Source organism: Canis aureus, chromosome 12, assembly GCF_053574225.1.
Source record: "Canis aureus isolate CA01 chromosome 12, VMU_Caureus_v.1.0, whole genome shotgun sequence".
Classification (NCBI taxonomy): Eukaryota; Metazoa; Chordata; class Mammalia; order Carnivora; family Canidae; genus Canis; species Canis aureus.
Window position 1 is genome coordinate 50,681,046 of NC_135622.1, and position 13,653 is coordinate 50,694,698.

The 13,653-nt window shown below is 37.4% G+C and overlaps 1 protein-coding gene across 28 annotated transcripts in view; it reads left to right on the top strand.

Annotated features, from left to right (window-relative positions):
- LOC144281191 (uncharacterized) overlaps window positions 1–13,653 on the top strand; it is a 388,757-nt gene that overhangs the window by 134,416 nt on the left and 240,688 nt on the right. For 22 of the 28 annotated variants that reach the window (XR_013349680.1, XR_013349679.1, XR_013349673.1 and 19 more), the window contains one exon: window positions 3,652–6,487. Coding sequence is in view for 3 of the 28 variants with exons in the window: in XM_077844038.1 (XP_077700164.1) it covers window positions 10,487–10,565 (79 nt within the window). In the remaining 25 variants the exon portion in view is untranslated. Of the gene's footprint in view, window positions 1–3,651; window positions 6,488–10,486; window positions 10,566–13,653 lie in introns of those variants that run through there. The other 6 variants (XR_013349696.1, XR_013349697.1, XM_077844038.1 and 3 more) reach the window with 2 other exon arrangements.

Genomic DNA, 13,653 nt, shown 5'->3' on the forward strand with positions numbered 1-13,653 from the left:
TTTGTTGTATATATGTTGGCCAAAAGGTTTTTTTTTTTTTAAATTCAGCACTTTCAAGATATTGTCATTTTGTCATCTGACTTCCATGGTTTCTGTTGTGTTATTATTCTGATTACTGTTCTATTTGTATTGTGTCTTTTTCTTCCTGTGGGTATTTTTAATATTTCTCCTTTATCTTTAATTTTATAAATTTGAATATGATATTTCTAGGTAACTTATGTTATTCTTTATTTTGCTGAGCTCCTTATATCTCTGTGTTAATTTCTTTTATCCATTTGAAAAATTCTCAGCCAATATAACCTCAAACATTTACTTTCCAATTTCCTCTTTTCTGTTTTCCTGGGACTTTAGTTTCAAGGATTCAGACTATTTGATTTTTGTCCTATCAATTTTAGATATTCTGCTCAACTTTTTTTTTTAATTTATTTTATTTATTTATGATAGTCACATTGAGAGAGAGAGAGAGAGAGAGAGAGAGAGAGGCAGAGACATAGGCAGAGGGAGAAGCAGGCTCCATGCACCGGGAGACTGACGTGGGATTCGATCCCGGGTCTCCAGGATCGCGCCCTGGGCCAAAGGCAGGCGCCAAACCGCTGCGCCACCCAGGGATCCCCTCTGCTCAACTTTTTAAAATTATTTTTCTCTTCCTTGTCTTCTTTCTTCATATAGTATCAGTTGACCTGTCTTCAAATTTGCTGATCCTTTCTTTGCTTTATTTAGTCTGTTGTTAATTTCTTTAAACAGATTCCTTCTTTTTCATGGAGTCATACAATATGTAGTCTCCTTTCACTTGGCATAACAGATTTGAAGTTGACATACATTATTGCACATATCAGTTTGTTCATTTTTATTGCAGAACAGTATTCATCATATAGATATGCCACAAGTTTGTTTATTCATACTAGATAAGGGACATTTGAGATGTTACCAGTTCCTGGCAGTTTTGAATAAAGTCTCTACAAACATTCAGAGTTTTTATGTAAACATAAGTTGTAATTTCTCTTGAGTACGTATCTAGGAATGGGATGGTTGAGTCATATGGTATGTGTGATGGTCAACTTTGTAAGAAACTAAAATTGTTTTCCAAAATGGTTGTACAACTTTACATTGCCACTAGCAATGAATTAGAGTTCTGATTACTATAAAATCTTACCAGTACTTGGTATTGTCAGGGGAAAAAATTATATAACCATGCTTGCTATTGTGTAGTGTTTTTTATGTGTGTGTGTGGAGCTTTTATTTGCTCTGGTGACAATGAATGCTGAGCAACTTTTCATGTGATTATTTTTCACCATTTATTTGGTAAATGAAAATAACTATCCTAGGGTCATAAAATGAATTGAGAAGTGTTCCCTTTTTTATTTTTTTAAAAAAATATTTTATTTATTTTTTTGAGGGGAGACAGAGAGAGACAGAGAGCATGAGTGGGGTAAGGGGCAGAGAGAGAGGGAGAAGCAGACTCTCTGCTTTGCAGAGAGCCCATCTCAGGGTTCAATCTCAGAACCTGGAGATCATGACCTGAGTTGAAGGCAGACACTTAACCCACTAAGCCGCCCAAGCACCCTTCATTTCTGATTTTCTTGAACAAATTGTGTAATACTGACATTTCCTTCTTAATTCACCATTCAAACCAACTGGGTCTGAGCTATTTGCATCTGTTTGTTGGGGGGGTGTGTGTCGGGGGGGGTTGTTGTGGGGAAGGTTTCTTAACTACAACTTAATTTATTTAATAAATATAGGATTATTTAGGTTAGCTATTTTTTCTTTACTAGTAGATTTTTTCAAGGAATTTGCCTATTTTATATAATGTATAGAATTATATAAAATTAATATATTATCATTCCTTTATCCTTTTAATCTATAAGCTCTCTAGCAATGTATCAATTTTATTACTGAAATTGGCAATTTGTCTTTTTCTCTTTTTAAATCTGGCTAGAGATTTTTGAATTTTCTTGATTATTTCAATAAGCTAGATTTTGATTTCATTGATGGTTTTTATTGCTTTACTTTCTGATATCAAAATTTCATCAGTTTTTACTATGTGTGTGTGTATAATTTAATAGTTGTCTTTTGTAATAATTGTCATACTTGAGTTTGAGTACATTTTTTTTCTTTTTAAATCCTTGCTGAAGTAGTGCTTCAAAAATTCTCTTAATGAGGGCCTATAATGGTTAAACTATTTTATATTTTGTGTAGATATGCATGTCTTTCTTTTGTTCCCATTCCAAAGTATACTTTTGTGTATAAAATTCCAGATTTGGCTATCTTTTTGCAGCATTTTAAATATTTTAACCTACCATTTTCTGTCTCCTGTTGCTCTGTTAAGTTTAACCTAATGTTAACATTAGGTCCTACTGTTGAAACATTGTGATAGCCTGTCTTTTTTTCTCCAGTTGTTTGTATCATTTTTCTGTTTATTCTTAATCTTTATGATATGTTCATGTGACTATTTTTATGGTTTAGTCATTGAAGTGAAATGTAAGTCTGCAAAGTCACATGTTTTCCAATTCTATAAAACTTTGTCTTTTTTCTGACTTTTCCATTCTCTTTAAAATATACATCTAACAATTTTTTAAGCTCTATAGATTTATATTACATAATTGATATCCTCGTTAAATTCCTTTGTGCTATTTTCCAATTCATCTTTTGCTGTGTCAAGTCTGGAGAGTATTAGGTCTTTCTCATTTAAGTGACTCTATTTTTCACTTCCTGCTCTTGTTCAATTTCTGCCAATTTCTGTTTCGTATTTTCCTGTTTGTTTTCAGAGAAATGATTCCTTTATCTCTTTGATGTTCCTACACAAATTTATTGTTTTTTTCTCAAGCTGTTCTATAAAATTAATTTCATAAAAGATAATAGCTTTTCAATACATTAGTATTTGGCCATCTTTCTTACCATAAGATATATTTGTACCTTTAGAACTTTTGTCTTAGATGAGTTTGAAAGCTTGCTCCTCCCTCTACATGTATCCTTCTTATCCTATAAAGTTCAAACGTGCAGCCTTATAGCTCTGAGACCACAGATAAGCTCTGCATCTAATGAATTTCAAATAAACCCTGTCACTGAGCCAGCAGGTAGCTTGGTTCCATTTCTGGTATTTGTGCTCTCCTGTACCCCTTCTCCTGTGAACATAAGCTCTAGGCAGAATCAATCACAGCTTCTTTTTGCCTCTGGCCATGGTTGGGAGCTGCCTTTATGGCACTTTACTCCAGGTGCAGACCACAGCTTTAATCTCCCAGTTTGTGTGGAGCACTTGGCGTCCATTTTGCCCATTGATTACTGGCCACCACTGCTTTGGTTTGGATCATGACCCAGGAGGCTTGTGGCTTCAGCTCCGCTCACTGCTTTGCATTTAAGTTCTATTTCAGTCCATGGTATGTTTGTCGGGTTTTTGAGCCCAACTCTCTCTTTTGGGATTTCTCTTTTTATGCTTGATTTATCATTGCTATGTATTTAAAGCTGACAGAGGGTACTAGACATAAACTTAAATGTCACTTCTGTCAGGAATCTTCCTGGCTTTTTATAAGTAGAGATTGGAGACTCAGGAGGGGGACTGCCTGGTCTAAGGCCTTAGAGTGGCCTTGTCCCAGAGCATGAATGGGTCCACAGGTCTCCTGACTCCAATTTATGAGAACTTTTCTCTGTCCCCAGGTGAGAAACTGAGCTGAAGGTCAGGTCTCAGTGCTGAGCTGCTTCCTGCCTTCTTGCAGGAATGGCCTAGGAGGCAGCGGCTGGGGAGAATCACCGGATGTTTCCTGAGAAGCTACGGAAGACGTTGAACAGATTTCATCACCCCCAAATTCGTGTCTGGCTAAAAACCTTTCTTTCAGCAAGCTGTCACAGCCTGAGTGAAGCATACCACGGTGTGTGGTGCCACACGCAGCCGATGACCTTTGCATTCACCACAAGACCTGTAACTCTAGAAACAGTATTTTCCCTTTGGAGGCAATGCTGCTTCCTTATACAGAAGAGATATAAAGGGAAAGTATTGATTTTCAATTTGAAATGGGCAAACATTTAATTGTGTGCTGTACAAATATAATACAATCGACAGTTGAAAAATGTCACTCAGCTTAAGAAAAAAAGTGTTCCATCTGGTATTGTGTATGTATAGAAAAAAAAAGTAAAGCCTGGTTGCTGGGAACTATCACGTGATTGGACACCCAGTCCTCATAATATTGCAGAGCTGGGTGATTAAGGGTTGTCTGGTGAAACTATGTTACCACTGCAAAGTCTGTAAAGATAAAGCTATCAAGCAAATTGTTGGCAGAAATAAATCAAGATTTTTAAATTCAAATTAGAAGGTAGATATTTTTTCCTCCTTTTCATTACCTGAAAAATTAGCTGAGAAATACTTTTGGTCTCTCTAGCCAGAACCAACACAGGCTGAAAATGACTTTGGATTCTCTTCATGCTCTGGCTGGCCTGCACGGAGACCTCGTATTCCTGCAGCTGTGTGTTTGTTGCAAGTCTACATGGTCACTTTCTTCCTACTTTCTAGAATTCAAAGCTCCAGATGAAACCCTACACACTCAGCTACTTTTACTTGCAAAAAAAAGTGTATTGGAAGATGATTCAAGTTCCATGTGGTGCACTGTTTGGGATCTCTCACCACCCAGCAGTGGGATGAACGGGGTGTTCAGCCCACCAAATGCCGGAAGGAAGGTGGCTGTAGCCACAAAACCTCAGAAGATTGTCATTACTGAGCCCAGCTACAGGAAGGGGGTATTTCCCTTGCTATGTCCTAAGATTAATGTGGGGAGCAATTGACCGACGAGAATAGGCCAAGTGGGGGGTGTTTAAAGGATCAAGTCACTGTTTGTCTAATGCTTTGAAGATAAAGGTGAAGATAATAGAGCAAATTCTTCTTATTGCAAATGATCTATTAATTACTGTAATAATTATCCTTATCCAACCATAGACCAACAATAGATAGACTTGAGTACATTGAATTTCGTGAAGTGGTGTGCATCCCTCAATGGCATTGTGATTAACAGCGCAGATCAAATAACCGGGAGCAGCAAAGCCCCTCTGCTCACTCACCAGGGCTCATGTTGAGCTACCTCTTTCACACCTTGCAATCTCGAAATGTACAATAGCAAATCTACTCCAGGGGGCTGGAGGGAGGCCAGGGAGGCGAGAGGGCGGTCCCGCTCCCAGCTTCTCTGGCTTTGCCGAGTCAAACAGTAAGTGAATGTCTCCAATGAACCAGCTAGTACCTTTGTGTTAAACTGACAGGCTGTTTTGACCTTATTAGACGAAGCCCAACAAAGGATGAAAACAAATTGGTAGCCACGTTTCACAGTTCCTGGTTGTAGGCACAAAGCAATCAAACACACCTGCCAGAAAGCCTGAACTGTAGGCTTTGATCCTGGCTTTCTTCAAGGTCCTCACAACCCTACCCTCCTTTATGAAGTTTTTTCAGCTAAAGTAACCATGGGACGAGTCCCAGTCCTGTCCCAATCACAGCTCATGTGTTACCCTTACCCTCGTAAACAGGTGCTTGGCCCCAGATGGGATGGTTCACCACAGTCAGGAAGGTACAAGAGAATGAGCGGGGGGAGGGTTCCTGGGCATAGAACATGCTAGAACTTGGAGATAAGGACTGCAGATGGAAAGAGAGATCCAAGTATCAGGAAGTTCGATGCTCTGCATTCAACCTAGTTTCCACATCCCAGAGCTTGAAAGCCTCCATGCTTAATGGTTAAACAGGGTTTTGTGGCAGACAAAATGGTAGGTGGGGAGTAAATTTGAACACTTGATGGTATAGTAATGGGTTCAAAAGAGTTTTGAATCAATTCAGAGATAATAATAAGTCTACCATGTATCAGAAAAGAAGCTGTTCTATTCAGTTATCTACTCTTAATTAAGTTTTCCACCAATGGACCTCTTGACATTCTAATTAGAGAAAGAGTCCAGTGCTGGAAGGATGGTGATCTTGGTGGCATGTGTCTTTTCTTTGACCTGGCAGGAAAATTCAGGTTTGGCATGCATCAGCTGTGTCAGGACACAGGATCCTGCCCTTCCTCTCTGCCTCCAACCTTTCTGGGGCACTCTTACTGGAATATAAGTACAGGTCTTACCTCCAGCACCTCTCCATCTACTGTAGGTCATCATTAAAATAGTCAAAAATTTCATCAATTTTCAAAACTTAGTGACTAATAGTTTCTTAAAAATACAAGGAAAGACAAAAACAGTGATAATTTTCCCAAAGCACTAGCGTTTTAGTCAGACCTGGAACAAAATCTCATCTGTGTCACCAAAAGCAAGTCACATAGGCCTTCCTTAGGAGTAAAAACAAAAAACCCCAAAACCCAACAATACCTTTTCTCTTAGCCTGTAGAGTTAACATGAAGGTAGAATGAGATGACTGTTTGGTTTACAAGTTTAGTTTTTGGTGTATTGTTTGAAAATATCTTTCTATGCATGGATGATGAAGATAGTCTACTTTGTTAGCAGTTTAAATAAAGTTTTTGCTTTTATAATATTTGGGTTTCTTTTTTGGTGCTATTTAAACAAGATCATTATTTTTTCCACTTTATGGATAGCTTATTATACAAATACTTTTCATAAAAGAGACTCTTTCCCTAGTGATTTAGAATGTAATTTTTGCTATAATGCAAGTCACCATTAATGTTCAAGTTTGCTTCTGGGCTCTCTCTTTTGTTCACTTGTAAATTTTCTTTTATGCAAATACATCACTTTTATTATTTCCCTAGCTCTAAAGTACATCTTGATTTCTAGTAGGAGAGATTCTTCTCCTTCCTTCTCTTGACCTGCCTCCTTCTCCTCCTTTCTCCTCCAAAGATGAGTGACTCTTCATAGATTTTCATATTTCCCTCTGCATTTTAGAATTCATTTGAAAGATTCCATCTCATAAAAATCTTGTTGGAATTTAGATGTGAACCCCTTTGATTTGCATATTAATTTGGGGGAGAATCGGTATTTTTATAACATTGGGTTTTCCAAAAGTGAACATTGTATGTTCATATATTTTATCCCGGTTGTCTTAAGGTCCTTCAGTGAATTCTAAATATTTCTTTGTGAATATTTTACACATTTTCTTTGCCAGACTAATTTCCAGGATCTTTAATAATCATATTTTGATTGGCTCCTGTCAGTTGATGGAGAAATATTGATTTATATTTCTGATCATGTGTTCAGTGCACTTGCCTATATAAACCAGTATCTCAGCAAGAAATAGATGGAACACTCAGATTAAGTTAATTTGGGAAGTGTTTGGCAAAGGGACTATTTACAGAGGCGTGAGCAGGGTATATAAAATCATCATGGTTAATACAGTAGCCTGGAGCTAGTAATAGTAAGGCTCAATTATCAGCCGCCCACCTGAAAGGTCAGAGGAGGAGCAAAGCCTGGAACCCGACACAGGGAGGTCCCCATAGGAAGTCTGCCTGACAAAAGCGAAGACATCTGTGGAGAGGATTAGCTGGCCAGCAGCAGCTACACAGGGTTGAGGAACAGTAGTAGCCTGGCTTTACTTTCTGCTGATAGATCTCCTGCCTTGCCTCTGCTCTCCCTCTCACCACTGGCCACATCCATCTGAAGCTCACAGAAGTTAGTGCCACAGGGCACAGAGAAAGTGAAGAAGGGTAGGGGAGAGTGGGGGAGGGTGGGGAAGGGTGAGGGGGGGTGTGCAAGTACAAGTGGAAGATAACCTGCATGTTGCTGACTTCTATTAGTTTTAATTTTGTCAGTCTTCATGTATTTTCCAGGGACATCTATGACACTATGACATCATCAGATATTTTTCTCTCTTGATCTTAAACATTTGTGTTTCTTGTCTTATTTTGCTGACGTGAGCTAAAGATTGTGACAATAGTTTGATTTGAATGAGACTACTTCTAAATTTTTTTTACACTTTTTTTTTTTTTTTATGATAGTCACACACACACACACAGAGAGGCAGAGACATAGACAGAGGGAGAAGCAGGCTCCATGCACCGGGAGCCCGACGTGGGATTCGATCCCAGGTCTCCAGGATCGCGCCCTGGGCCAAAGGCAGGTGCTAAACCGCTAAGCCACCCAGGGATCCCAGACTACTTCTAAATTTTTAAAAAATTTTATTTAAATTCAATTAATGAACATATATTATTGGTTTCAGAGGTAGAGGTCAGTGATTTATCAAGCTTGTGTAACACCCAGTGCTCATGACATCACATGCCCTCCTTAATGCCCATCACCCAGTTACTCCATCCCCACCCCTACCTCCCCTCCAGCGACCCTCAGTTTGTTTCCTATGATTAAGAGTCTCTTATGGCTTGTCTCCCTCTCTGATTTTGTCTTGTTTTATTTTTTCCTCTGTTCCTCTATGATCCCCTATTTTGTTTCTTAAATTCCACATATGAGTGAGATCATATAATAATTGTCTTTCTCTAATTGATTTTAAAATTTTACCAGTAAGTAGGGTATGTGCTTTAGTATGGATTTTGTTTTACATATTTTTTTATCCAGTTGGCTCTTTATGATGCTAGGTAAATGCTTTCTGTTGTTTAAAAAAAATCGTGAATAGATTGTTACATCTTAACAGATATATATTTATACCCCTATTAAACATATTCCTCACTGTGTTAATGTGGTAAATTCATTATTATGTGTTTCTTTTGTGTGTGTGTGTGTGTGTGAAAAAACACTCTTGCATGTCTGGAATAAGTTCTACCCAGTTATGATGCATTTTAAAAATAGATACTGCTGTTTTTGATATAATATTTTGTTTAGGAGAGTCACATCTATATTCATAGGTGAGATTACCTATACCTTTCTTAATTTTCCTGTTTTCAAATTAAGTTTGTACAGGCCAAATGAAATAAGATACATATCTTTTCTTTTTTTTTATTCTTATAAATTTTGAGTAAAGAACTAGCTGCTTTTTGAAGGCTTGATAAAATTTTTTGTTATGTTATCTTGGTTTGAAGGGCTGTGTGTTTTTGACTGCCTATGCCATTTGTTTAATAGTTCTACATGAGTTTAGGATTTGATGTATTTCAAGTCAATTAACATATTTTACTATATTTTCAAATGATTGATGCAAAATTATTTTGAATATACTTTTATAATGTAATTTAAATTTTATATTTAGTTATGGCATAATTTACATTCCTCATATTATCTGTATTTATCTGATTACTTTCTTTTCCTCTCTTTTCCCTGATTAACTTTGCTAGAAGTTCTTTTTTTTTTTTAATTTTTATTTATTTATGATAGTCACAGAGAGAGAGAGAGAGAGAGAGAGAGAGGACAGAGAGGCAGAGACACAGGCAGAGGGAAAAGCAGGCTCCATGCACCGGGAGCCTGACGTGGGATCCGATCCCGGGTCTCCAGGATCGCGCCCTGGGCCAAAGGCAGGCGCCAAACTGCTGCGCCACCCAGGGATCCCTAGAAGTTCTTTCATTCATTCCCTCTGTCCTTCTTTATACCTTTCTTGCCTTCTGCTGTTTCAGTTATCAATAATCTCGTAATTTTCTTTTACTTCCTTTTTTTCTTTTACACATTTTCCTCTTACCTCTACTTTCGACTTGTCAACATTACCTCTGGATTTACTGCTTTCTTTTTAAACTTAAAACCTATATAATTATATTCAGTATTTATTTTTTCTAATATATAAATGTATAAGACTTTAATTTTCCTCTGAGAACTTTTTAGATGCCAGATGCCCGGTAGGAATAGTTATATAACCATGACTACAACGACAGCTATAATGGTGGGTATTTGTAGAGATATATTGCTTTAATTGCAATTTATTTCTAAACATTTAAATTTCTATTATGATATATTTTTCAGCATTATTATGTTTTCAATTTGCCATGATGTTTTCTTTTTTTTCTTCCTTCCCTGCTTTTATTGACTAGATTCTTTCCTTTTTTCTATTTTTTTTCCCGTAGAGGGGTGAAAATTATGCATTTTATTGCTGTTCTTTTGGTTGTCACTCTAAAATTTTTTTACCATTCATACTTCAGTTAACAGAATCCAAGGTTAATCAATATCCTTATCTTCCTTCCAAACATCTTTCATATTGTTGGCATTTCATAATTTAATCTACTTTGCATTGAAACTCTCTCAAGTATGTTATTTTTATTGTTGGTATTTTTAACAGATTATAATAATTTAAATTTATCAAAATGTTTTGTCCTTTCTTTCTCCACTGATTTTATACCAGCTAGTTTCAATATGTCATATTTTTCAATAAATTGATATATCGTATCAAGGTCACAAGATTGATTTCTGGAAGAGTGGGCACACTTCACAGTATCCTTGATATTCTTTTAAAAATCACTCTTATTACACAGAAAGCAGCATGGCAATTTAGCTTATAATACAATGTGTTATTTGCTTTACATCTGCTCGATCAATGTCAAACCTCAAAAATCCCAAGTGACTTGGAAAAAGTCTGTCAGAATTATACTCCATTTAAGAAAGAAATATCATTTTGTGCTCATTCAAGCCCCTATTCCTTCTTCTTTTTCTCAAGGTATGGCATCAAATGTCTGCTAAGAGAAGCCTCAGGATTTAATGCAATGAAGAAGAATGATGTGCAAGTAGTATACACTGTGAGTAAACATGGGCTTCTGAATTGTTTGAAACTTTTTTCCCCGTTGACTCTGGCAGCTGACATGATGGTCATTCACTTTTCAGGATCAGATTTGATGTGTGGATAGCTGGTGATATACTTGAGGATTTTAGTATTCTTCACTTATAAACCTAGTGTGTTTGTGTGCTAGAAATCTGTATTTTACCTCACATATTAAACCATTCCCTAGCTAAGCTGTGCTTTGGATATGTTGTGTCCCTAATCTGAAGAAAAGAGAAAGATTTTGAGGCTTGATTTTTACAGCAATGAGTCTCACTGACACTCTAATATCTGAATAATTTGGAAGTTGTTGTGGCCTTATAATTCATCTCCAAATCTAAATATATATATATATTATATATATATATAGAACATATATATATACAGAACATATCATATATATATACATATATATATATATATATATATATATATATATATATATAAATGGATAAGACTGTGTGTTTAATGCTTGCTATATATGCAGAAGCTAACACAAAAAGCTCTTTGAGGTACGCTTGGCGGCTCAGTGGTTGAGTGTCTGCCTTCAGCTCAGGGCGTGATCCTGGAGGCCCAGGATTGAGTCCCACATCAGGCTCCCTGCATGGAGCCTGCCTCTCCCTCTGCCTATGTCTCTGCCTCTCTCTCTCTCTGTCTTTCATGAATAAATAAATAAATAATCTTTAAAAATAAAAGCTCTTTGTTCATTGTAGGCAAAATATCTGGCTTAAACTTTCAACTTTTCATTCAAATTGTCATTTGTTTCTTTTTTAATTTTTAAATTTAATTTCAATTTGCCAACATATAGTGTGACACCCAGTGCTTATCACATCATGTACCCTCCCTAGTGCCCATCACCCAGTCACTCCATCCCTCCACCCATCTCCCCTCCAGTGACCCTCAGTTGGTTTCCCAGAGTTAAGAGTCTCTCATAGTTTGTCTTCCTCTCTGGTTTTTCCCCATTCAGCTCCCCCTCTTTCCCTTATGGTCCCTTGCAATATTTCTTATATTCCACATGAGTGAAACCATATGATAATTGTCTCTCTTCAGTTGACTTATTTCACTTAGTATTATACCCTCCAGTTCCATCCACTAACATGTAATGGTAAGTATTCATCCTTTCTGATGGCTGAGTAATAAGAGATGATGAATATCACTCAGATATTTGTTTCTAATTGGCAAAATTATATAATGACTACTCTGCTTTTTAAAAAATGAACCATTGATAGTGCATTTCATATAGATTACATAATGAACATCAGCTCTTTTGATAACTCTTACTCATCTTTGCTCTTGCTTCCTTCCTCCCTTTTTGTATCTGGTGTTAGAGTAATATGTATCTTCCTTTAGACCTGGAAACTCCCTGGTTGGTTTTATTCATTTGTGTGTCTCTCCTGGAATGTTATACTGGGTTTTATAGGCAATGGGGGATGCCATTAATGCTGGCTAAATGAATGGGTGAGTGAACACCATTGTCCTTAAAGCCCTGGTACTTTGGCTGAGAATCTAGGGATGATGGAAGGTGCCTTTATGGGACAATTCGTGCAAGTGATAGCCAGCATCCCATGTGGCCTGCTGCAGATGCCTGAGGAAAGCTGCCTTCTCCTCTCTGTCCTTGCTAGGATTAGAGAAAGAAAAGAAGGCCTGGTGGAAAATTTGCATGTTGAGTGAATTTATAAACATATTATATATACAAATTCTCACTTGTTCTGTGTCTGGGAATCACATGCTTCCCTCCCAACCTAATTAAGTTGCATAAATCTGTGAAAAAAATTGAAATGAATCTTCACAATTTCTCAGGTTTGGAGCATTTATTCACCACTGTATTTTATATCAGCCACACTCTTTTCCTTGGCCATGTGTCTACATTTCTGTGCGCTTACTGTCTGGACACACTCTTTCTTAGTACTTAAACAAAGGCTTAGATAGGCACATGCAGACACAGTATTAATGGGCGAAAACTAGGAGCCATTTACAACTGGCACTTGTCCAGGAGACAGACACAGTCATGCCAGTGACAAGAGGAAATGCAGCCTTCTCTGCTCTAAACTCTGAGTGCATAGTGAACAGGGAGTTGAGGAATGGGGCACTGCCCAGGCAGAGAACCAGATAACGTGGCGAGACCGTTCCCAATCTTGCCTCTGCCATACACCTCGTAAACCGATAACTCGGGGTAGAATTTCCCAGCCAGCAACTGGAGAAGAAGTGGGTTTTACAGCAAATTGAGACAGGCTGACAGCTCCCTGTAAACAGAACATAGGTCTTCTCTGTCACCTGCCTAGGAAGTCGCCATCTGCCTCCCTAGATCTTGTCTTTTGCACAGATCTTATGCTGGTGTGTCAGAAGCTGACCCACAGAAAATAATAATGAGAAAATTAATTAATTAATTAAAATTAATTAATTTTATTTATTTATTTATTTATTTATTTATTTATTTATTTATTTATTTATTTCTTGGATGCTTCACAGGTGCCAGCAACTATTCCTAAGTGCTTTATAATCCCATCTCGTCTCCTATGAAAGTCCATTGTAATTATTTTGATTGCACAGATAATAAAGCCAAAGTTCAGAAGGTTAAGTACTTTTCCTAACACTTCATGGCTAGTAAGGGGCAGGGCTGGGGCTAGATTCAAGCTTAGTTTTATCTGATGACAATGCCTGCTCTTCACCAGCCTATTCATGCTTTCCCACTCTCCGTGTAACCCAAACCACTCCTCCAAAACCCCATGACACCCTCCACTTGTGGTCAGCATACCTCATACAGCAAAGTAATGTGTTTCCTTGCTTAGGTGTCTCACTCAAGTGAGCTATGAGCTCCCTGGAGGTGGGAGGCTATTCATCTCTGTATCGCAGTGCCTAACATGGTATCTGGTACAAAGAAGGAACACAGGAGATGTGTGATGAACAAACCAGTAAGTCAATGAAACAAACATTTGGTAAGGAGTTGTTCTGTCAAAGACCACTGATTGCTACTTTATTGGTAATCTCTGCCCCAGCAGGGAAAATTGTGTCACATAATAGGATTTAAATTTATTTTTAGATGGAGATGACAAATCAATTTCCTTGGT